Here is a 21578-nt window from a genome sequence, read left to right on the forward strand (position 1 = left end):
AATTGTATATAACTTCTATGGTTGAGGGATTCGGCACGCACAGTAGGTGGAGCGATCCCCTGTGCGTCCAACGTCGCAATAAAGAATACCTGCTTTCTAAAACTCCAAATTGAGTCTTAGAGAGTTTGTCAGGAACTTCTTTGTTTCAGGATGCTAAAGGGACAGTACAAATACGGCTTTTTCACTCTGATCTTCCTCTTCGCAGCCAGGAGAAGGAACAACCTCCGTGACCCTTAGAGCCACCCAGCCTAAAACAGCCGCAGGTATCGGGGCCACACCTGCGACTGAGGAGGGGAAAGAAGCAGAGAAGTTTCTTGGCCCTGTGGGGACACGCTCAAGCAGATGAGATGTCATCCCCTCCAAGGGGAGCCGAGACTTGCAAATTCATTGCAGGAAAGCAGACATCCCCCAGCGGGTCCCCGGCAAGGACAGAGGGGATGAGCGCAGGATGCAACCCTGCTGCTCTGCGCTATCCCTCCCCCTTGCCCTCCCCGGGCCAGAGCTGGCTCATTTTGGCAACTGGACTAAAAGGATCCCTTTTTCAGGGGGGAACAGGGGACCCCTTTTAGTGCCACCTGGGACCTGGCTCAGAGCTGGGCTTTATCCCCAGACACATCCAAATCCAAATCCAAATCCAGGAGCAGTCCACAGGGCTGTTACCGGGGCAAGGGTCCTGCCCTGCTGCCGAGAACTGCTGCTAATTAGGGGTTGGGTGACTTTTGAAGGGGCCTGACAGAAAGCCAGCGTAATTATAAGGCAGGGGAGTTGCTTCGGCTCCTTCCCTAAGTGTTCCCACATGCTGCCTGCGGCAGGAAGCGGCCGCAGGGCTTTTTATAAACTCTGCGGGATTCAGCCGAGATTCCTGGGGTTTGTTTAGAGAGGACAGACCCCGGCAGGGCAGGGAGCACCTTCGACACCCCCTCACTTTGACCCAGGTCTGCTCTAGCAAAGGCGTGGGGCTGGGAAATGAGGCACTAAAACCGCCCCAGGAAGGCGGATGCAGGAAGGAGGATGCTGGGCGGTGCAGAGTGGGGTGTGGGGGTATCATGCTCCCGTTTGCACGGGCACACGGGCGCAGCCCTTCCTCTTCTCTCCCTCGGCGCTTTCTAGGACACTGAAAATGCCTTAAGCAAATACACAGCAGGTCTTTGCTCGCCCTGAGGCTACTTAGCTGGAGGAGGACTCTGCTCAAACCCCATTATGTCGTCACCTGACATAATATTAACAATAACTGATGCCTTGGTTTCCCATAGCCCTTCAAACATCAAGTTAGAAGAGCTCTAATTCCAAAACTGCTTGAAAAGAGAGATGATAACATAGATAAGGGGTTAAAACATGATAGGGACGTTATATGCCGAATAACTCAAAAGAAAAGGAGCTGTGCACTGGGGCTAAAATGCTTTTGGCTGTGTATTTTGTGACTAATTAGCGCCAAAATAACGCTCAGCTCCAGCCTTACTTCTGCCCACTCTGCAGCGCTGCCTGCTGCCCCACGCTGCCTTGGCAGAGTTCCTCATAGGGGGTCAGCAGGATCTGGGGGGCCCCGACCACAGAGGCAGCTGTGCGCTGCAGCCAAGGATCCTCCTCTTTTTGCTCGCTGGCAGGCGGGAGTGACGTGGCGAAGCAGCGGTGGCTGAGTCTCCCCAGCCCTTTGAACCCCCTGAGCCACGCAGGCGTCCGTGACCAAGCCAGGACGTGCTGGAGGAGCTGGGAGTCAGCGCGCGTATGGGCTGGACTAAGTACAGATTTATCAGTAGGGGCATCCTTATAAATGCTGTTGTTTAAAGCATAAAGAAGTCATGGGTGTTTAGAAAACTCATTTAAAACAGTCACTTTCAGGCTTGATTTCATCTCCTCTGCTAAGTGAGATGTTGAAGGCATGTGAAGGGGAGTCAGGGGGCTCAGTGCCCCCCACCATAGCAAGGATGCTCAGCATCACTTGGGGAGCTGCTGCCACCCCAGCCATGGTGAGAGCTCCGAGCCCACCACCCCTCCCTGGGGCCACAGAAGAGAAAGAAGACAGCACGCACAGCCCCATGGGGGCAAAGGGTTTATGCACAGCCTGGGACCCCCACCTTCCACTCCACCTTTACCTTCCCACTCCACCAGCATCTGCTCTTCAACTTGTTTCTGCTGCTTCGGTGGGTAAAACCGAAGGTTTAAAATGCCTTGGTGGACGACCTCTGAATCCAGCCGGCCGCCGTGGGGAAAGAGACGCTCTGCCCTACAACAAAAACCAACCTGTGTGAGATATGGGAATGGTTTCCCCCCAAATTGTCTTTGTTTTAGACAACAGACCCAGGTGGAGACGCTGTACCTTCACGCAGGGGAAACCACTGCCCCGACTCCTCCAGCACAGCTTCCAGGGGAGGTGCCGGAGGGTCCCGGGGAGACTCGGTCACTTGGATCCTGATCTCTTCTTTGGTGATGGTGAACTTCATTTTGTTGCCAAAGTAGGAGACGCCGGTGATTTTCAACTTGTTGATGTCATCGGGAAAGGCAGGGTTGAAGCGGAGGCTGGTCTTTGTGATCCTGGAAAGGCAGGAGCAGGTCAGCGGTGGGAACAAAGGGTGGCCACAAAGCAAAGCAGCTTTGTGGGGTCGGCCACCTCCCCAGACAGCACAGCCTCGTACATCCCAGACAGCCCTCCTGTTACTCCGTGCATCCGTGGGCAGAAAGAGTCCTTGGTGTATCCCAAGGATCTCTGGGCAAATCCCAAATACGCAGAAGCATCTGTGGTGAAGAGCTACTCAGGTCGTGATTTCACAGCCCAGCACCCTAAGGCATTCCTGTCTCCTTCCAGTTCCACGTTTGGGGTCTGTGTTTCCATGAGGTTGGATTCTTCTTCTTTTTTAAGGCAGCTCAGGTCCTCACTCATGTTCAGAGCGTGGCTTCATCAGCTGCTACTCTGGCAAAATTTTGGGAATACCCTGCTCTGAGACGGGGAGGGGAACAGGGCACAGGAACGAGCAGAGGTGGCCACGGACCCCAAGCAGGAATTGCCACTGAAGTCTGGTCACACGAACCTATGGGCGCAGGCTCTGGGCCATGTGCTGGAACTGAGCTCCAGCCACGGGAGGAGCTCAGGAGATGGCTGTAGCTGGGATTTTTAGGATGTGAGTTCAGCTTCAGCCAAAATACCTAAGCAGCAAGTATCCGTTCTCATCTGCCACTGCTCTGAAAGCTGTACGACGCTGGTGAGGAGGTGGTGGGAGCTCACCTCGCCTGCTGGAGATGCTCCTGGAAGCACTGCTCAATTAAATGGCAAGACGCCTGACTGGTAGCACTGTCCCTCTCTCTGCAATTTGCCATCTCAACAAAGATGCGTCCGCACAGCTCGGTTTTCACTTTCCCTCTGGGCTGCGGCCGAAGCGGGTCGGTGAGGTAACGTTCAGAAATCCGCATCAGCTCCCACTCCCGCTGGTTTGAAGGGCTTTAAACTCAGCACCGCTATATGTGCTCCCTCAACAAAAGATAAAAATCAAGCAAACAGCTTGAATTCTTTCTCCAAGCCCTTAGCCAAAGTCAAACAGAGCCCAGTTGTGTGTTTTGGCTTTGGATGAGAAAAGGCAATGGTCACTGTTATCTCCTACTCAAATCTTGACATGTGAGAGCTCTTGACAATCATCTCCAGTCTGTTGAGAGGGCTCAACAGACTGGAGAGGACTCAAGAGAGACCCAAGAGACTGGAGAGCCTCAGCAGCAGGCCAACGCGCCAGCCAGGGTCCGTGGCTTACAATGGGCAAGGCAAGAGCGCGGCCTTGAGGGCTGCATAAATGTCATCTCAACATCTGTGGAAATTTGGCTGGAGCCCCAAAGCCTGTGGCTTGAGCCTGTGCCGAGAGGGGCCCAACCTGACACACACAGAGCATCTGAAGACCTTCGCGCTTCGCAAAAGCTGAGATTAAGGTTTTCAGCTGGGAATACGGTAGCTCACACCCAGCTCCACCAAGAAACTGGTGGGTTTCTCAGCAGCTTCTGGCCACACACACAGAGTAGAAACACATAGTTAGTGCTAGAAGGTTTCACTGGAAATCAAAAGGCTTGTCAGTTTGATCCATCCTCAGTTAAACTAAGAATACACTCAAGAGACTGTTGCTCCAGGGTTGAAACCACCAGGCTGCTTTGGATACGAGACACAGCTTTGAAATTATACAAATAGCTTAATGTTTTTTCTAAAATATTTTAACGCTGTGGCGATGCCAGCTGAGCACTTTCCTCCACAGAGGCTTGCAGAGCCACATGTGTGCCGATGGCAGATTGCTTCAGAGGAGCTGCAGAGGGTCTTTCCACACCAGATCCAAAGGAGATAGGATGATGTTATAGCTAAGCCAGACGACAGACTTATGGAATGACATTTAGCTTCCCAAATGTGCAACTAACTCATCAAGTGACGCGGAGAGAGTCTCTTACCTGTTCCAAATCTGCTTCCAGCTTTTAAAGTGGGAATAGGCCTATGGCAGCTCAGTGTGGTGGCAAAGGACAGGGTCTCCATTTACAAAGGTCCCCTTAGAAAGACCACAGTGTGTAAGGTATAATAAGCAGCAGTCTTGTATTTGCCTGCAAGGTGGTTGTATGGACTTTCTCCTCAATTAGTTAACCAAAAGGCCAATGTAATTGGTGGATCATAGTCTTTAAGCTTCATCCACTTAGTGAAGAAACCAAAGCTAAAACCACCTATGGAGTGGGCAGGTCTAGATGTGTTTCTGATATGCAGACATTGGAATGATACAGGCTAGCCACAATCCTGAGATGTCCCTCTTCACTGAGGGTGTCAACTAGCGTTGAAGAGCTCGGTGTTGGCCTAGCTTTGTCTCCTTTTGAAGCCAATGGCTTTCAACACTGATGTAGCTGGAGGAGAAATGGACCAAAGCTTCTCATTTCTGATAACGCCACGCGGTCCTCCACCAGTGACTAACTGTCCCCAGTATCCGCAGTTCATCTGGGATCATTAACATTCCTGTTTGTTCATTACCTGCTGGGAGCTTTGGAGGATATTCTGGATGCTGCAAGTTCCTTTCTTTTTCATGAGTAAAACCACATTACTCCAGCTGAACAGTAAGGTTTCAAGTGACATCTAGTTGCTTAGAAATTAAATGCGACATAACATAGGTCTCACCTGAACCCTGTGTAGCCAAAGAGGACAGCTTGCAAGAATCCACCCATCCCTGTCAAGAAGTTCACAGCTCCTGACCCATCTGAGTTCTCCACCCAGATCTGCTCCAGCAAGAGAAAGAAATGACTCAACAGTTGCACTGGGACTCTTCATACAGTTTCGTGGGTTTGAATACGCTTATCATCGTCACTGTCACATATCGGGGTGTTGCAATGACCATGCCCTGCCGCCCATCCTGGGGGTGGGGGGGCTCCAATGTGTCTCGAAATACCACCATCTCCATTCCCTTTCCCATCCCTGGCAGGCAGAAGGAAGCCTGGGGTGAGCATGGTACTGACCCATGGCTTTGTATTGCGTGGTAGGAAGCGGATGCCTCTTCACTGCTCTTCAGAAGCATGCAAAGAAGAGACAGAGCGTGCAACCACCTAGCTCAATATAACAATAACCTAGTGACCACAAGTGCAGTCAGCATCCAGTCCAAGTGGCGTCTCTCAGTGTGACGCGACCTACTTGGGAACAGGCAAGAGAGAAACAAGAGGCATTTGTCACCGGGAAGCACCCACGCCACGCAGCTAACCTTGAAGGGCTCCGTGATGTTGCTGAAACACTTGTTCAGTTGGCTCTGGGCTCTCTGCACCTCCTTTAGCTCCAGCCAGCCCACTGCAAACATGCTCTGCAGGAGAGAAAAATGGCCTTTCACCAGCTGCTGTCTCCCCCAGGGGTGACAATACAGCAAAAGCTTCAGAGTGACACCACCCCTCTGACCCACAGTAGACATTTTCAGCGCACATCTCTAGCTCTGCACTAGAGCTTAGAGTTTAAAGCAGGTCTGACAAATCGTGCCCGCTGATGGGGGTGGCAGTGACCACCACCTCGTGGATGAATCCCACCTTAGGCTTTGCCCCTCTCCTTACCCAGGTCATGGCTGGCCCATCCAGCTCAGTGACGGGTTCATACATCTCCAGGTCATTTCTCCGGACTTCAGAGCTCATGGGGTGCATCAGCGGGAATCCAAGCAAGACAACGTCAGCTTGTTTCACAGGCTCACCTGGGGAAAGGAGTCGGTCAGACCACGTACGCCAGCGGGGAATAACTGGCAGACTGATTGTCTATTTACTCATATAGGGAAAAAACCTGACTCACACAGAATCATAAACTTAGAACAAAAACACCAGATCGGCAGGGGGAAGGTAGTGGAACTACAGGGAGGACAACTCACTGCTGCCTTGCTGAAGGCAGTCCAGAACAGCAGCTTATGGTTTGTCCTTGGTGCTGTGTTGAGGCAGGACACCGGCACAGCTCTAACATGATGGCACCCAGACCGGTGTCACCTAAGCTTCAGGTGCAAAGGAACAGCTCCCACGACCCTGTGCATCCAGATTACCCTGCCCCTAACTGTGAGACAAGGGGCACTAAACTGGGCATGCATTTCCACTGGAACTGGCCCCTTCACTGCCAGAGGGCCAGGGGTTGCTGGAAGGGCAACACATGGCACTTGACCTTGGAAAGATAGACCTAACTGTCAGCAATGGGTTCATAGCAACCATGTCATCTGCAGCCCCGTACTAAAAGTCTCTTCCTACTCTCTGTGTTCCCAAATTTCCCAATTTTATGAGCCTGCTAATGAGAAACGATCCACCAAGAGGCAGAAAAAACGTCTCCACACTGGCAACCCAAATGCTGCACTTGGAGAGCAACGCTAGAGATTTTTATTTCAGCCAACCGTTCAGCCGCTGTCCCAGTATTTGAACCAGAGTCCCCACTTCTTGCAGGCTTACGAAGAAAGAGCAGTGGGCAACTCAAAGGTCTACTGCTGCCTCTCCACTCACCTGGGCTGTAACCGTCGTACTCGGGATGATATTTCTTCTCCGCATCAAAGGGCACTTTGACTTTCTTGGCACAGTCCACCCACTCCTCTGGCACAGGGATCAAGAAGTCCCGAGCAACATCAGCGGCAAAATTCAAGCTGAAAAGAAGCGAGGAACGGTGCTTTATGTCAGGCATGGGTGCCTGTGACCTCCTCAGAGAGGGAAAGAGAAGAAAGGGAACAGAAAGAACTCACTGAGCCATAACTGCAAAGAAAGAGCTACTCTGAAAGAACATGGGTCAAAGTTTAAGCTTGGGGTAACAGCTTTCATTGCTGGAGTTGGGAGTCCATTCCCCTAGCTTTAGACGTCTCCAGCTGGCTAATTGTATAGACATCTCATAAAATACAGGGAGAGAAACCCTCCTGTGAAGTGAAATCCCTCTCAGTCTCATGTGGACGCCTGAAACATGTCAGATGAACTGCCACGGGACCACCTACTTCTTTCCGCTGACTGTAAAAGCAGGCAAAGGAGACCAGCTCAGGTAGAGGTGTGTGAAGAGAGGAAAGGCTCTCCTGTATCCCACACGGGAGCCCTGCTGCCTCCTACCCCTGCCAGACTGCTAGGCAGAAAAGAAGAGGGATGAGGTGGAGCTTCAACAAGGCATGCGCGTTACCTCCGCTGGGCCACGGCGTTGGTGTAAACAGAGTTATCAACCCGGTAATGAAACTCATCTGGGGGCATGACACCTGGAGGAAGAGGAAGGGGAAGGGGACACTTCACACCGCAGCACACCCGAGGTTTGGCATGGCTTTGTGCCCCTCCTCAGGGAAGTGGCACGAGGACGGAACCCCTCCCGTGGCAGTGATGCCTGCCCACGTGGCAAGGTGTTGCCTCTCTTCTTCTGGCAGGATCCCACAGCGATCTCGGTGCGACACTCCGTAGAGGAGGACATAAGTGGTGCTTGTTGTGAAGGAGAAATAACCTGGCTTACAGCTTTGGCTGATGGGCAGCAGATGCCCTCAACCTGAGGGCATCTCCCTCACTTCACAGGCAAGGTGACCTTCAAGTCATTAATTCTTTCAAGTCATTCAATCAAGTTGATCAAGTCATTAAATCTTTCCCTAGCTACAAGCTCAGTTCCTTCCGTTGCTGCTTTCGTGCAGATTGTCCCCAGAAGGAGAGAAGGCCGCTTCCCAAGAGAAACGTGAAAATAGACATTTAAATACGTGACTCCTTTGGGGGTACTGGCGCTGTCTCCAAGGATCTTCACACCAAGAGTCAGCCTGCAGCAACCCCAGGGGCTCTCCTAGCTCTGATCACCCCAGTTGCATCGAGACCCCTTCGCTCTAACCCAGACCCTCCTCCCACAAACACCTCTCCTTCACTTCTCGTTTTCTTCCTCAGTGTCCCCTTTCAGAAGCAGCCCATCAGTGGGTAACTTCACTCGTTAGCATAACGTGCTTCAGCAGGATTGCTGCCTGCAGAGAGACCCTTATCAGACATATCAGCGGTTGTACTTGTTCGGCGCCAACAGCACCAGATGTTCTTCAAGGGGTTAAACTCTTGCAGGCTCCTGGGGAATTTAAACTCAGGTCTCTTAGAAAAGACTTAGAAAAGAGAAGTCTTTCCTCTCTAAAGCCCTTGCACTCTGTTTTCTCTAAGTGCCACCAGTCACAACAGCAGATCTGAAGGCACCCATGCTTGTACCACCATGGAAAGAGACATTTAAAGGTGTCTTATGAGTGGCAAGGGGCTGAGAGAAAAAACAACCGATACTGTGGCATTGGAAAAGAGCTAAGCATTTTGTCCCGCATTAGCACGGACACAAACGTTATCTGTGAGATATTCCAGAGGGCAGGAGTCTGAAGAGCCCATGCACTCCCGTCCAGGTCTGGCTGGAGGGGCACCGAGCCTCTGCTCGCAAACCCCTTCCCTACAAACAGGTCTAGCAGCTGCAGAAGTACCTTTGATGTGGTAGCATTGCTCCTCCTCGCTCCACACCATCCTGCTGCACCAGTACTGAGCCACGGCACCCACCAGCTTCCAGCCTCCATCCTCCCTGAACAGCTTCTGGTCCTGGAGGGAGCCAAAGCCAGAGAAAAACGGGGACATGAGGGAGACTCAGCCAGACCCAAACTCAGCAGGAGGACAGGAGCTCTAAGGAGAGGGACGTAGCAGGAGAAAAGGTTGGAAAACTGGCCTGGATTGGGGCAACAGGATGCTGAGCCGCCCACAAGGAGCAAGGACAGAGGAGACAGGGCTGAAGAAGGGACCCCGGGGTGCTACCAGCAATTCTGACAGGAGCTGAGAACAACAGAGTTTCTCTGGGAAGGGACAGTGACAGTCACCAGATGCCCTGCAGGCCTTGCCACCAGGCCATCCAGGTGGCACACGCTCCCTTTACCTGCGTGGTGCAATAATACTGCTCAAAGGCCATCAAAACGTCCCCAGTGACATGGATTTCTTGGGCTCCATAGATCTCCTCAGGACAGACTTCCCGGCCAGTGGCTGCACTCTCCCACGGGAACTTAGCACCCTGCCAGGAGAAGACATCCATGAGGCAGCTGAGCACAACATTTTGAGATGCTCTCCCCAGTCCACCACCTGCGGGCAATGGCCTGCTCACAGCCCCTGGCTAAAACTAGAACCAGAGAGGAAGAGCAACGCCCAGCTGTCCTCCTGCGTGACAGTGGCTGGGTCACATTGCCCTCAGCCCAACATCTCTATCCCCACCTTGTAGCCTTGCTCCTGCGCGTTGCATAAGGCTCCTTCCAGTGTGCGAATCCGGTACTCCAGGATGGCTCGGGCAGCTTCAGGATAAAACAGCAGAATGTTCGGGAACATCCAGGTGTCCTGGAAACATCCAAGCAAGGCAGGATGGTGGGATCGGCTGGTGGGGCACCCAAATGCTCCCACCAGTTTAACCCTTCAAGTCCACCCCCATCCCAAATGCTCTGACCGTGATTTTGCTACTACTTAAAGGTGATGTCCCATGGGCTTATTAAAAGGAATAAAAACACAAGGGATTGCTTCTGCCCATGCCTGCTACTCTCTGGTACCTCACTAGGATGATCTCAGCAGGACCTCCCATCGTGCAGAGAAGGGAGGCAGGAGTCCTCCAAAGCCAGAGGCTCTGGAGAGGGTCAAAACCACACGCATCACCAGGAAGAAAGCACACAAGGTCCACAGGACCAAAAAGCCCTTGCCCACTGAAAGGCCGGACTGGGTTTAGCACAGGAGCCTCAACACCATCTGGCAGTGTCTCCTGCTCACGCCATGCAATCAGCTGCAGTTATTCAGCTGCAGAGCTGTGCACCCATTCAGCGTGGCTGCTCCGAGAGCAGGTCTAAGCCTCTGGCTGTGGCAAAGCCACCCAGCCCAGCCAGCTTATTGAGTACACATCAAACCTACATTTAAAAGCTGAATGTGCCCATTACTGAAAACACTCCTGTTTTTTTCAGTGGTTGAGGCGAAACGGGGCTTGCCAACGCCACCGAAGCTGGGAGAAGGGCAGGTTTCAGCTTGCCTCGTTTTAAACAGCTAAAAGTTGATGGCCGTGCTCTAAGCTAGTCACTGCAGCTCCCTTGGGTGAGCAGCCTGAACTATCTTAGTCCCAGACCTCAGCTTGCGGAAGGGGGCTGCCCTGCGGTGGGGTCTCTCCCGGCCCCTCACCCCCACTGGCTACGCAGCAGCCCCAGGCAGCTAGCTTCGATTTAGGCAATTTGCTTTTGAGTTACAGGACAACCCAGATGAGTAACTCCAGGGATCGAGCTGGGTCTGGGTAGCTGTTACGGAAGGCAGGAGGGTGGTCTCCAACAAGAGGCGGGTGCCAAGGTACCCCTGCTTGGGGGTGAGGAGGAGGCCTCCCAGCAGCCTCCTGCTGAGTCTTCTCCACCCCAGTCGCTGTGCAAAGCCGCTGCGCACGGCGCCCACGCACCTGGTCCCAGAAGACGTGCCCCCAGTAGTCCTCGCCCTGAGTGCCATTGGACAAGCCGCCAGGGCTGATGCCGTGGAAGAGGAAGCCCAGGCTCCCCCGGGGCGGGATGGCGCTCAGCAGGTAGTAGAGACACCCGAAGAGGGCCTGCCTCAAGGGCAGAGGTCCATCCAGGTCTATGCAGCAGCCTCGCCACAGCACGGCCCACGCGTGGGCGTGGGAGGAGTGCAGGGAGCCAGCAGCGACGAGGGCCAGTCCTTCGCTGTAGCTCCTCTTCGCCTCCTCTTCGCTCTCTGCCACGGCCGTCAGGAACTCCCAGGATCGCTCCCGCTCCTCCCCGCACAACGTCAAGGCTCGCGGCACGGGAGTCCAGAGCATGTGAACTGTGGGACGAGGTCCCCCCTGCACCTCGGGAACCAGTGTCTTCCCGTAGACGTAGCTGCAGGAGACAGCAAGCAATGGGGAAAGGGAGAGCGGAGCGGGTGGACGTCCACCCACACAGAGGGGACCTCCCCCCAGCAGCTGAGTATCAGGCTCCCGTTCCCACCTGGGATGGAAGCTCCTTGTCCCCACACTTCAGCTTAGCTGCCGTCCCACCCCAAAGCGCAGGAGACTGAAATTCTTTACAACTGGTCCCCAATCCCAGCAAGCCATTTTTAGAGGTCATCTCCTCCAAACCCACTATCTTCCCCAAACTCATTTCTTTGTAATCACACCTAGTCCCTGTGGCCTTCGTTGCTCTTTTACACGGCAGTGTAAATAATAGTTCTGGAGTTGCAACTAATAAAAATGTTTCTATACTTAATTTTGTTTTTTTTATATACCTTCCAGGAAGAAGCAGATTTGCACAAGCCGCCGTGCTACTTACCATGTCAGTCTAGCTCTAGCCTTACTTTTGCAATTTATTTCCTAACGGTGAGCAGGGCAGCGTGCAACAGCCTATGACGGATGTATTCAGGGCAAGGTCCCCCGTGATCCACACTCACTGTGCTCCCTGGAAGTCTGGTCCTAGCTTCAGGTCCAAGTCCTGGCTCTCTGGCACAAAAGGAGCCTGGAGCTGGACAGTGATGGGTTGGGTGGTGTGAGCTGATCGTCGGATGGTGATGCTGAAGGCCATCAGGTGAACAAGGGAATGGTGAGCATAGATCTGATGGGTGGCTGTAAAATCAGTTGACTGAAGCACGTGGCTGAAGGTTCCTGTAAGCACAACAAGAACCGTCAGCCTTTTGAACCATCAGGTCCTGATGTTCTGCCCCAGACTCCCATTTCTGCCCTATCTACTGGTTCAACACGACTTCAGAAGAACACCACCCCACAGGTGAACAGAGAATGGGGAGAAGAAAGATACGACCTTGTGGAAGAGGCAACACAGGCAAAGAGACTTTTAACTTCTAGAAGAGGGTCACCAGCAGTTAGAGAGTGATGGGTGCCCAAGATGGAAATCTGAAAGGAGGCAGCAGGACAGGGAAATTCCTTCCCATGCTCTGCTGTTTACCCGTCCGGGTGTTCAGAGTGAAGGTCTCAGCCAGGCTGTCTGCACTGGGCACCGTCATCCTAACGTTGACGGGGCTGGGGATGTCGGCACGGTGCGTGTCTCCCACCGCCCCGTTGTACACGCCATTGACGTGGAGGATGTCTCGGTACACACGGGTGCCCAGGTAAGCATTAGTCACCGTAGCCAGCAGTCGTGGGTCTGAGGGCAGAGAAGTGGAGGTGAACACTGCGGGGTCCTCTTTGCCATCAGCCATTTTTACCAACCCAAGCTGCAGAACAACAACAACAACAACAGAGTCAGGTACAAGGGTTGCACGGACAACGTCGGGGCAGGCTGAGCGTGGCCGTATTGAACGCCAGCCGAAAGCGGGGGCTGCAAGCTGCTCCTCTCTCTGTAACCTTCCTGTAACACCCCAGTTACACCGGCAAAGCTGGCTGCTTGCCTGCCTCCAGCCTCGTTCGTCCCAGGGTCCTCATTTCTTTTAGTCTCCCTTCTGATCACCACCAGCACCTCCAGCAGCGGTTTTCCTCCACCCCAGCTTTCCTCCCAGCGCCTGGGGTGGGTCTCCTCCACCCGGGCTCATTTCCTCCTTTGCAGTTTCCCTTGTTCCCTCTTCGCTCCAGCTGTCTCCCAGCCAAGCAAGGCGGCTCCTCCAGCTCGCCCAAACCTCACCGACTCATTGGCTTTGTCGCTTCTCCAATTTCCCCCCCCTTCCTCTTCTGCTGCCCTCTCCGTGACAGGATCTCACCAGTTTCTCCCAATACAACACAGCCACCTTCCTCTTCTTTCCTCCTCTTCCTCCCACCGCTATTCCGTGACACTATTAAATAATACTCTTCTGTGGCCTCAGCGGCTTCCCATCTCCCGTCTCACTGTACGCCTGTGCCCCCCCTCACTCTTGCATCTCTGGCTCAGCTTCAGTTACTGGCTTGCTGGGGTAGGAGCTTTTTATTTCATTGATATATATAAAAATATATAAAAGATATATTTATATATAATTTATAAACATATATAGAAATATATATTAAAGATACAGACACATATAAACAGCACCTTACAAAAGGGAGCTGTGGCTGGCGCCTGGCAGTGCCAAGCACTAGGATAATATAGAAACGATAAAGTAAGGCATGGAGACACTCTCCAAGCGGAGCTGGAAAGCCGGCCGGGGCGGCACGAGAGCAGCGAGAGCGCGCTCCGGCCAGGCTGGCAGTCCCCAAAATCAAATCCCTCCTCGATAGCAGCCGGCTGCTGGCAGCTCTCGGGGACGGCTGGGTTTCCTCACGCCAGGCGGTGCCCGAGATTGAATGGTGAGAAAAATCCTCCTCCTCCCTTCAGGAAAGTTAAAAAAAAAAAAACAAAAACAAAAGGGGTGCAGAAAGTGAGGAGGTTAGATCTTGCCTTTGGTCTGGGGCTGAGCGTGAACTCTGGCCGTGCAGGCGGAGGCTGCTGACGTGGGGCTCCTGCTCGGGGGAAGGACGGAAGTTACCCAAACAAGGAAGAAGGAAGGAAATCACTTTTTTTTCCCCCTCCTGAAAAAAAAAATAATAAAAAAATAAATCTTATCATGCAGGTGTTTGCCCAGATGAGCTCATTGCCCACGGCAGGGAGCGCAGAGGTGGCGGGGCTGCCCCGCACTCTGGGGAAGGAGGAACCGAGAGATAAAAACCAGACTCCGATGACTTATCATCTAAAAGCCGCCTGAGAAACGCAGCAGTGGCCCCGGCGGAGAGCTGCGGCTGCTCGCCAGCCAGAGCGCGGGCGGAGGAGAACACACACCTCTGCAGCAGGAGCTACGTGCGATAACCGCCCTGTGTCCCCAGCCACGCTCTGACCCTTTTCCTGCTTTCCAAGGGAACGGATCTGGGCTTCAGCTTTGGCACGCTTTTCCCGGCTTCCTTCCCATGACCCCTCTGCCGCCGCGGCGGCACGCTTTTCCGGGCACAGCACGGGTGCCAGCGAGCACCCGCCCCGAATTCCCGCACCGCAGGGGCACTGCTGGCACCCAGCCCCGCTTCTCCCAGCCCCCAACATCTCCTATCACTTCTAAAGCCCAGTTACAGACGGAGCAGCGTTTTACCAAGCTGTCCCCAAAGAGGGCCAGGTTGCACAAGAAAAAGCCCGTCCTTCCCCGGGCTGAGCTCCACCACGCACCAGGGCCACACCGACTTGGACCCGTCCCCAGCAGGCTCTTTGCCCTGGCGTGACCGTGCCCCGGCTCTTGCCTCGCTGCAACGTGGTTCTCCAAAGAGATCCAAACGGAGTTTGACCAGTGTGAGCCCTCAAGAGAGCCGGCAGTCACCGTGCTGCACGCGCGTCCTCTGACCGTGGCAAAGGCTCAGGCTATCGGTTTCCCTGCAGACCTCTTTGGAGCTGGCAAAGCTCCTACGGCCTTGTGTCGCAGGTGAGCCAAAAAGCAGACCCCACAGCTGCTGAATGCAACAGCCAACGTTCACCCCACGTCACGCCCTTCAGCAAAGGGAGGTGAGGGCCCCTCCATAGACACTTTCACTCCCCATCAAACACAGCAAGCGTAGGACAGCACAGAAGTGTTGCGTTACAAACCCAAGCTCGGGGTGTGGGGAAGAGCAAATCACCGTGGATCTAAATGGATATTCCCCTGGATCCCAGACATGCCTCCAGCTCACTTGTCCACGCTCCCTAGAAGATGGAGGCTCGCAGATCCACTGTTACTTGATCCTATGTCTCTTCTACCTCAAAGCCATCTCTGAGCTCAGCCCAAGCTTGGGCAGCCCCAGCTTTTACTCGTCAGCCTTCACACTCCTGCAGCAGGAGCATCTGCAAGGTTCCCTACTCAGCCCCCGCCGAGCACTGCCCGTGTCCCCAGCACCTCAGGGGGGCATCACGTCAGCAGTTTCTCTGTCCTACCCCGTGCAGCACGGTTGGTCCTTGCAGAAACAAACCCCTCTTAGCACGGAGATCTACGGTCCTGTCCTCGTGGATCAGGGAGACGCGGAGAGCTCTGCAGCCACTGCTGTGCCTCTCTTACCAACCCACCGCCTCTGCCCTGCTGCTCAGAGAGGATTATCATCTTATTGAACGATCCGGCATTTACCAGATAGATATTACACATCTGTTCTCCTCTCTGTAAATCCACAGAAAAGCCAATGCCCAACTCAAGCAAAGCTGCCATCAGCATTAAGGAAGCGAAAAAGTGTTTCCTCAGCCCAGAAGCAGTGAAAGACACCGCGTCTCTCTGCCGGCTGCTGCTTGGGGAAGCTGAGAGCCCCTCACCGCTTCCTCCCAGGCGAGGCGGGACGAGTCCCTCCGATTCCGCCTCAAGCCCACCACTGCCAGCCCCAGAGAGAACAGATACAACCATCGACTGAGTCAGGAGGAACGCAAGGTCAGAGGCCGCTCTGGAAACACGGCGTGAGCTTGTAGGGAAGAGGCTGGGGGGCACAGGTAAAGGCAATGTTGTTTATCCTACCTCCGGGTCCAGCTGCGTTCAACAGGACCGAAGGGAAGGTTTTCCATGGGCACACGAGGTAACGTGTCCTGGAGTGGCCTTCCTGCCAAAAAACACCCAGGGAGGAAGCTGAGGAAAAGGAGGAGGAGCAGCAAGGGTGTCCGGGTTAAGAAAAAGAGCTGCTGTACGCCTTCCTTACCAAAACGAGAGGTGGAAAGGGTCAAAGAGCTCTCCTGTGTCAACTGCTCCTGGTCTTCTCCTCACCAGCTTCCCAGATTCACCAGGAAAGCAGCTGAAGAGGCAGATGCTCCCTGCACAGCAGAGCCTTGCTGGATCATTGCTGCAGATACCCACCCGAGAGATGCCTTGGAGAAATCCTGACGAGCAGCGAAGGGCAGACCCAACCGTTAATATTTGCTCCCAGCTCTACTCCCTTTGTATTCAAGGATCTAAACTCATACCTTGCCACAGCAAGTTTAATTTAGTCTTTTCTTTAATCTTCATGACCGCCAGCTGGTCTCAGGCACGGGCTGAGTCTATGGCAGAGGCAAGTACATCCAACCTGCCAGAGAGCAGGCGGGCTCAGCCCACGCTTCAGAGACCCCATCAAGGCTCTGGGGCGCGAGTATCTCCTCCAGCAGCCGCCAGCTCACAGGCGAAGAGCATTTCACTCCCCCAGCTGACCCAACAGGCATGCCCTCCGCTCCCTTTGCTTCATTAAAGGAATATGGAAATATTCTTTTTCAGAAAAGCCCTTTCTCCCAGGCAGCCAAAACCTCCTCGAACTCTGCCATAGTTCTCTGCCGAGAAGCTCGATCTACAGGAGCAAAAGAAGGTTTCTAGGTAGGTTTTCAGGAAGGGACTGAGGCACAGGAACGCTCCCCCTCCTTCGCACTCTGAAATGCTGAACATGTGAGGGTTGGTGGCAAAAGGGGATTTGAGATGCCTGCTTCGATGCTAGCAAATGGCCGACTGGAGCGGCCGTGCTGCCGGTGCCTACGGGCACTGCCGTTCTTGTTTGAGTGGTTCCCTGAGCAGACAGGTCCTTCTCTATAATCTGGTCCAGACTAACAGAAACAGAGCTAGCACCGCTCACAGCCCATGGGCAGTTGGGGCAAGATAGGGAGGGAGATGGTTGCTGCCTGGATGCTTCTTCCTGACAAGGAGGAGGAAGAAGAGCTGCTCCCAACGACACGCAGGTCAGTATTGTTATCACTAAAAGCAGCGTAAAGAGGCACAGCAGAACACGGGTTTGCTCTAGAAAATCAACTAAGGCTAAGGGGGCAGCAGAGAAGTGTGAGATGTCATCTAGGGGGGTTCCTGGAGGTCACTTATTCCTTTCCCTTGTCTCACAGAGGCAGATGATTTGTGAAACTGCTCAAAAGAAAAATCTTTACTGTTGGAGGCTCTGCCACCCCCCCAGCTTTGTGTCTCTGCAGAGAGAGATTACTGACTGTCAGCTGGTTGGAAAAAGGCTCTGATGACAGGAAATCAAAGGGAAATCCTTTGGAAAGCCAGCTGCAAGCAGCAGACACAAGGTAAGAGGATTCTGTTACCACTTTTAAATTTCAGCAGTCATCTTTGGTCAACAAACCGGTGCTTGACCAGTGACGGTCCGTGCAGCCCATCGTGCCATTTTTAAGGTAAAAACATGCACCTTCCCGAGACAGTTTCTGGGAAAAGAGCTCTGACCTCCTTCTAAACACAAGACCCCATTTCATCCCACAAAGGAGCCTGCTGCCACCATGAGCAGCAAGGAGAGTCAGGGAGAGGAAGGTGGCATTCCCGACTCCGGGAAGGAGAACTCTGAGCAGGTCCATACAAATCCCGGCAAACTTTTGGCAGAGCTGTTTTTAAGGGAGGGAAGGACAAAGCTGGGCTATTCAGCGAAGCAGGCACGTGTTGAAATCGAAAGGGCACTATCTCTCCCGCTGGACAAGCATCCACACGTTGGAGGAACAAGACCCAGCCTCAAGGCTTTCAGCCACTTCTGCTCTCAGCTCAGGGAAAGCTGGAAGTTGCTTTTGCAAACTCCAGCCCAACTTGATCAAACACCAGCAACAGATCTGTCAGCACCTTAAACAGTGCGTGGCTGACAGGCTTGCTGGACAGACACCACCATGTAAGGAGGAGCCTGTGCATACATGATTTTAGAATCAATCATATACTTGTTTAGGTTGGAAAAGACCTTTAAGATCGAGTCCAACCATTAACCTAGCACTGCGAAGTCCGCCACTACACCATGTCCCTAAGCGCCTCATCTACACGTCTTTTAAATACCTCCAGGGATGGTGACTCCTTTGCCCTTCAGGACTGCCTCCCAAGGGACTCTGTCAAGCAGTCTGGAAGTCCAAAGTGGCAGTTCTGCTGACCCCCCTCCTTACTTCTCCGAGAATCAAAAACTATCATTTTGCGATCGCTATGCCCAAGACGGCCTCCAACCGTCACATCACCCACAAGTGCTCCTCTTTCGCAAACAACAGGTCCAGTGGGACACCTTCCCTAGCTGGCTCCCTCACCAGCTGTGTCAAGAAGTAGCCTGTTTCCCCTCTGCTGTATTGTATTTTCAGCAGAAATCCGGTAAGTTGAAGTTCCCCACGAGAACAGGGGCTAGCGATTGTGAGACTTCTCCCAGCTGCTTATGTTGCATTTGAGCCTATGCAAAATGGAAGGTGGAGAAGCCATTGCCTCAGATGGGACAAGCAAGGTCCTGCTGACTGCGATCAGAAAGAGAAGATCAGGCATCATGTCTGCAACAGCTTAAGAAAAAGTACATTGTGTTTTGAGTGTTATAAATTTTAAAAAGCCTGAGAGAAGAGTTCTGCTCTTCAGCAGAGCATCGCAGAGAGGTCCCACCTTGCTGGCTGGGGACACGGTTTTTGACCTCAGAGGCATGGGGAGTTGGGTGCTGCTGAGGAAAGGGAAGAGAAAAAAAAAAATTAAGTAGTGAGCAATTTGGAAAAATCTTGCCGTGTAAGGGTTTTCCTCTGCCGTGCCCTTGGGAGAGCGGCAGGCCCCGTGCCGAGGGGTGGCAGCGGGGGGGCGGTGGCAGCGGTGACGGGCTGGGCAGCTGCAGCCCGGTCGCAGTGAGAAGAGCAGTGCGCTCACCCTGCCACCGCCATGTGGGGCTTTCAGCGGGGCTCCCGGCTGCTGGCCACTGTGCTGCGGACCCCGCGGGTCCCCCGGGCGCAGGTCACCTCCAAGCCACCCGAACATCCACTCTCTGCTGCTGTGAGTAGCTTGTGGGGGGCTGAAAACGGGGGGGAGCCCCTGCTCCCAGGGGCCCTGGATGGAGGGGCACAAAACCCCCCTCTGCATTATAGCCAAATTATTTTTGTTAGCAGTGAAAGCAAAAGGGGAGGGGGGAGAAAAAGGAGGAAAGGTGCCCCCAGAGCAGAGCAAGCTCCAGACTGCACCCCACAGGGGGGTGCATGCCCTGCTCCCCCCCTTCAGGCTCTTGCTTCCATTTTATTTTATCCTTTCTTAATCTTTGGGGTGTAGGGTACCTGCTGAGGGTCCCCTGCAGCCCAGGGTGTCCCCCAGGGAGGCTAAGCCAGGGGGCAGGCTGAGGACCTCAGGGAGGAGAGGGTAGTGGCACTGGCACCCTGCCAGCACAGGGACAGACCTGGGCCCCGTCCCCCCCTTTCATGGGACACTCACCCCAAAGCAGGTGTCCCCGTGGGCGAGGATGGGGTCTGCTGTCATCGCAGAGCCAGAGCCTGTAAGTCCCTCCGTCATTCCTCCCTCTGGGGATGATCCCCACCAAAAAAGGAGCCGCTCCAGCTGCAGAGACCCTCCTGGGCTGGGTGAAATGAGCTTGGAAAAAGCAGCTTTTCGCCAGAAATCCTGGCAGGGTTTCACTTCCACCCCTTGCTTGTGGGGTTTACCCCTGCTGCCTTTCCAACGTCTGCAACAAAGTGCTTCACGAGCCTGGAGACTTTTTCTAGCCAAATAAAGAAATAAAGGTGACAGTGCAAGGGGTTAAGTGCTGCCCTGGTACACCAGAAATATAAGAGGCTGCTACTGGTTGCAATTCACGCCTCAAAGTCATTTGAAAGTCAGGCACAGCTGCTTTTGGAAACACTGCAGGCCCAGGCCTCGCTGCTGACTGAAGGTCACAGGCTGCTCCGATTTCCCAGCAAGAATCATGACAAAGAAACACAGAGTGATGGAAACAAACCTAGAGAGCAACCAGCTTGGTCCACCGTTGGTGGAAACTGCTGTGCTTACCCAAATCTCCCTCCCACAGCCCCAAGGTGTGTCCACCTGATAGCCCCGGGGCTGGAAAGAGCAAGAAGCACAGACAAGCGCGCTCGATCCATTGCATGAGACGCAGCACCAGTGTGCAACCGTCCCAGGAACCCCACATACGGCGTGGCCCTCGCGCAGCCATCCCACTAATTCTTCTGTTTCTTCTCCCGCCGGCAGGAGCAAGTCATCGCGTTTTCCGTGATGTCTGCATGCTTCCTGATGCCAACAGCCTGGATCCTGGCACACGTGGAGCACTACAAGAGCAGATCAGAGTAAGAAGTGGCAAGAACAACCTGCACCCCGTTGAGAGCAGAAGTATGAGCGAAGATAAAACCACAGAACAGATTTTCACTGGGAGGGAACCCTCTGAGTTTGGTCATTAAAATTCACATTAGCACCAGCATAATTGCTTGTTGGTTCTGTGTCAACCATGTGCTTGTTCACAGGGGAATGGATCTGTAATCCTGCTGTTGGACAACACGCTGTCCTAAAGGCAGTATTCCTTTGTAAGTCTGCAGCAGGCTCCAGCAGGGAGGCATATTTCCCACTGGAGCTTTTACCTTCTACAGTTGCAGCGAAGCATAGGGCAGATAGCAAGGAACTACTTGCAGCACTAGCGAGGAAGCAAAATCAAGTTAAATTCCTAGCAAGCTAATACTCAAAGGCTGCAAGTGACATTTAAAATGGCCTGCAGCCTGGGTGCTGCACATCTGACTTTTCTTCCTGCACGAAGACCCTCTCCACACCCCAAAAACAGACCAAATTTCCTAAATTATTTGTGTTAGGGAAGCAGCCATCCAGCATTTGCTCCCACACAGGAAGGTTTGGGTAGCAAATAATACTCCAGATATCTTGGAAAAACCTCTGAAACAACTGTCATAATTCACTAAGGCTGCAGATCTTCACACTCACTTCAGTGAGCTGCTCAGAAATTTACATACAAGCGAGCACTCCCCACAGTACAGAGGGTTGTCAAAATACTCTCAGGAGAAGACTTTAGTGCCGTCTCAACAGTAACACTTCAGGTTTTTGATACTCATCTAAAGCGATAGCAGCCCTACTATGTGTTAGCTTTGCCACAGGGCTGGCGTTTCGCTTACTCCTAACATGTGGTGACATGACACTACTAACGAGATTGTACTTTTTGAAGCCCTTTTCCTGTCCTTAGCTATGAAATAAAGGAAACGTTTTCCTGATCAGAACGCTTGTCTCCTCTGCATGCTCTTCTGAAGTCAGTAAACGCCACATCAGGAATGAGCTTTGGAAGATGAGATGAAGCATGAACGAGGGAAAGTCAAATTGCACAACACGGGAGGAGAAAACAATGTGGTTCAAGGCACGCTCCAACAGCTGAACGAACAGGGGCAGCGCAAAGTGATAAAACTGATGGACTGGACAGGGAAGAGGCAGGCATTCAGAACTGAACAGCTCCAAACCAGGGAGAAATTTAGGCCAGACCTGATTAGAGGCAGAAGGGTGGAGGGTGACCAAGTGTAGGGTCTGACAGTTTGATTTTTTTGGTTTTTTGTTTTGTTTTTTTTAAAAAA

The 21578-nt window shown here is 53.2% G+C and overlaps 1 protein-coding gene and 1 long non-coding RNA gene across 13 annotated transcripts; both read right to left on the reverse strand.

The window, feature by feature from the left end:
- Positions 1-676: 676 nt before the first annotated feature.
- PGGHG (protein-glucosylgalactosylhydroxylysine glucosidase) lies at positions 677-20213 on the reverse strand. 12 transcript variants are annotated; one of them, XM_075163691.1, is made up of 17 exons: positions 19441-19527; positions 15980-16597; positions 15802-15879; positions 13752-13882; positions 12354-12621; positions 11845-12055; positions 10862-11297; positions 9658-9777; positions 9329-9460; positions 8889-9000; positions 7598-7670; positions 6946-7082; positions 6031-6164; positions 5694-5789; positions 5120-5217; positions 2318-2532; positions 677-2224 (listed from the first exon to the last, which is right to left on the reverse strand). In XM_075163691.1, the coding sequence occupies exons 5-17, from the start codon at positions 12604-12606 to the stop codon at positions 2160-2162; spliced, it is 2082 nt and encodes a 693-aa protein (XP_075019792.1). In that variant the 5' UTR covers positions 12607-12621; positions 13752-13882; positions 15802-15879; positions 15980-16597; positions 19441-19527; the 3' UTR covers positions 677-2159. The 12 variants fall into 12 exon arrangements, 11 of the variants coding, with proteins under 11 accessions (XP_075019792.1, XP_075019791.1, XP_075019799.1 ...); XM_075163690.1 differs by having other exon boundaries at positions 15802-15883; XM_075163698.1 differs by having other exon boundaries at positions 12354-12551; positions 15802-16597.
- LOC142088389 (uncharacterized) lies at positions 18541-18975 on the reverse strand. The gene is made up of 2 exons (XR_012675845.1): positions 18889-18975; positions 18541-18688 (listed from the first exon to the last, which is right to left on the reverse strand). It is a non-coding gene; the product is annotated as an uncharacterized LOC142088389 (long non-coding RNA).
- Positions 20214-21578: the final 1365 nt, after the last annotated feature.

This window comes from Calonectris borealis, chromosome 14 (assembly GCF_964195595.1).
Source record: "Calonectris borealis chromosome 14, bCalBor7.hap1.2, whole genome shotgun sequence".
NCBI classification, from domain to species: Eukaryota; Metazoa; Chordata; class Aves; order Procellariiformes; family Procellariidae; genus Calonectris; species Calonectris borealis.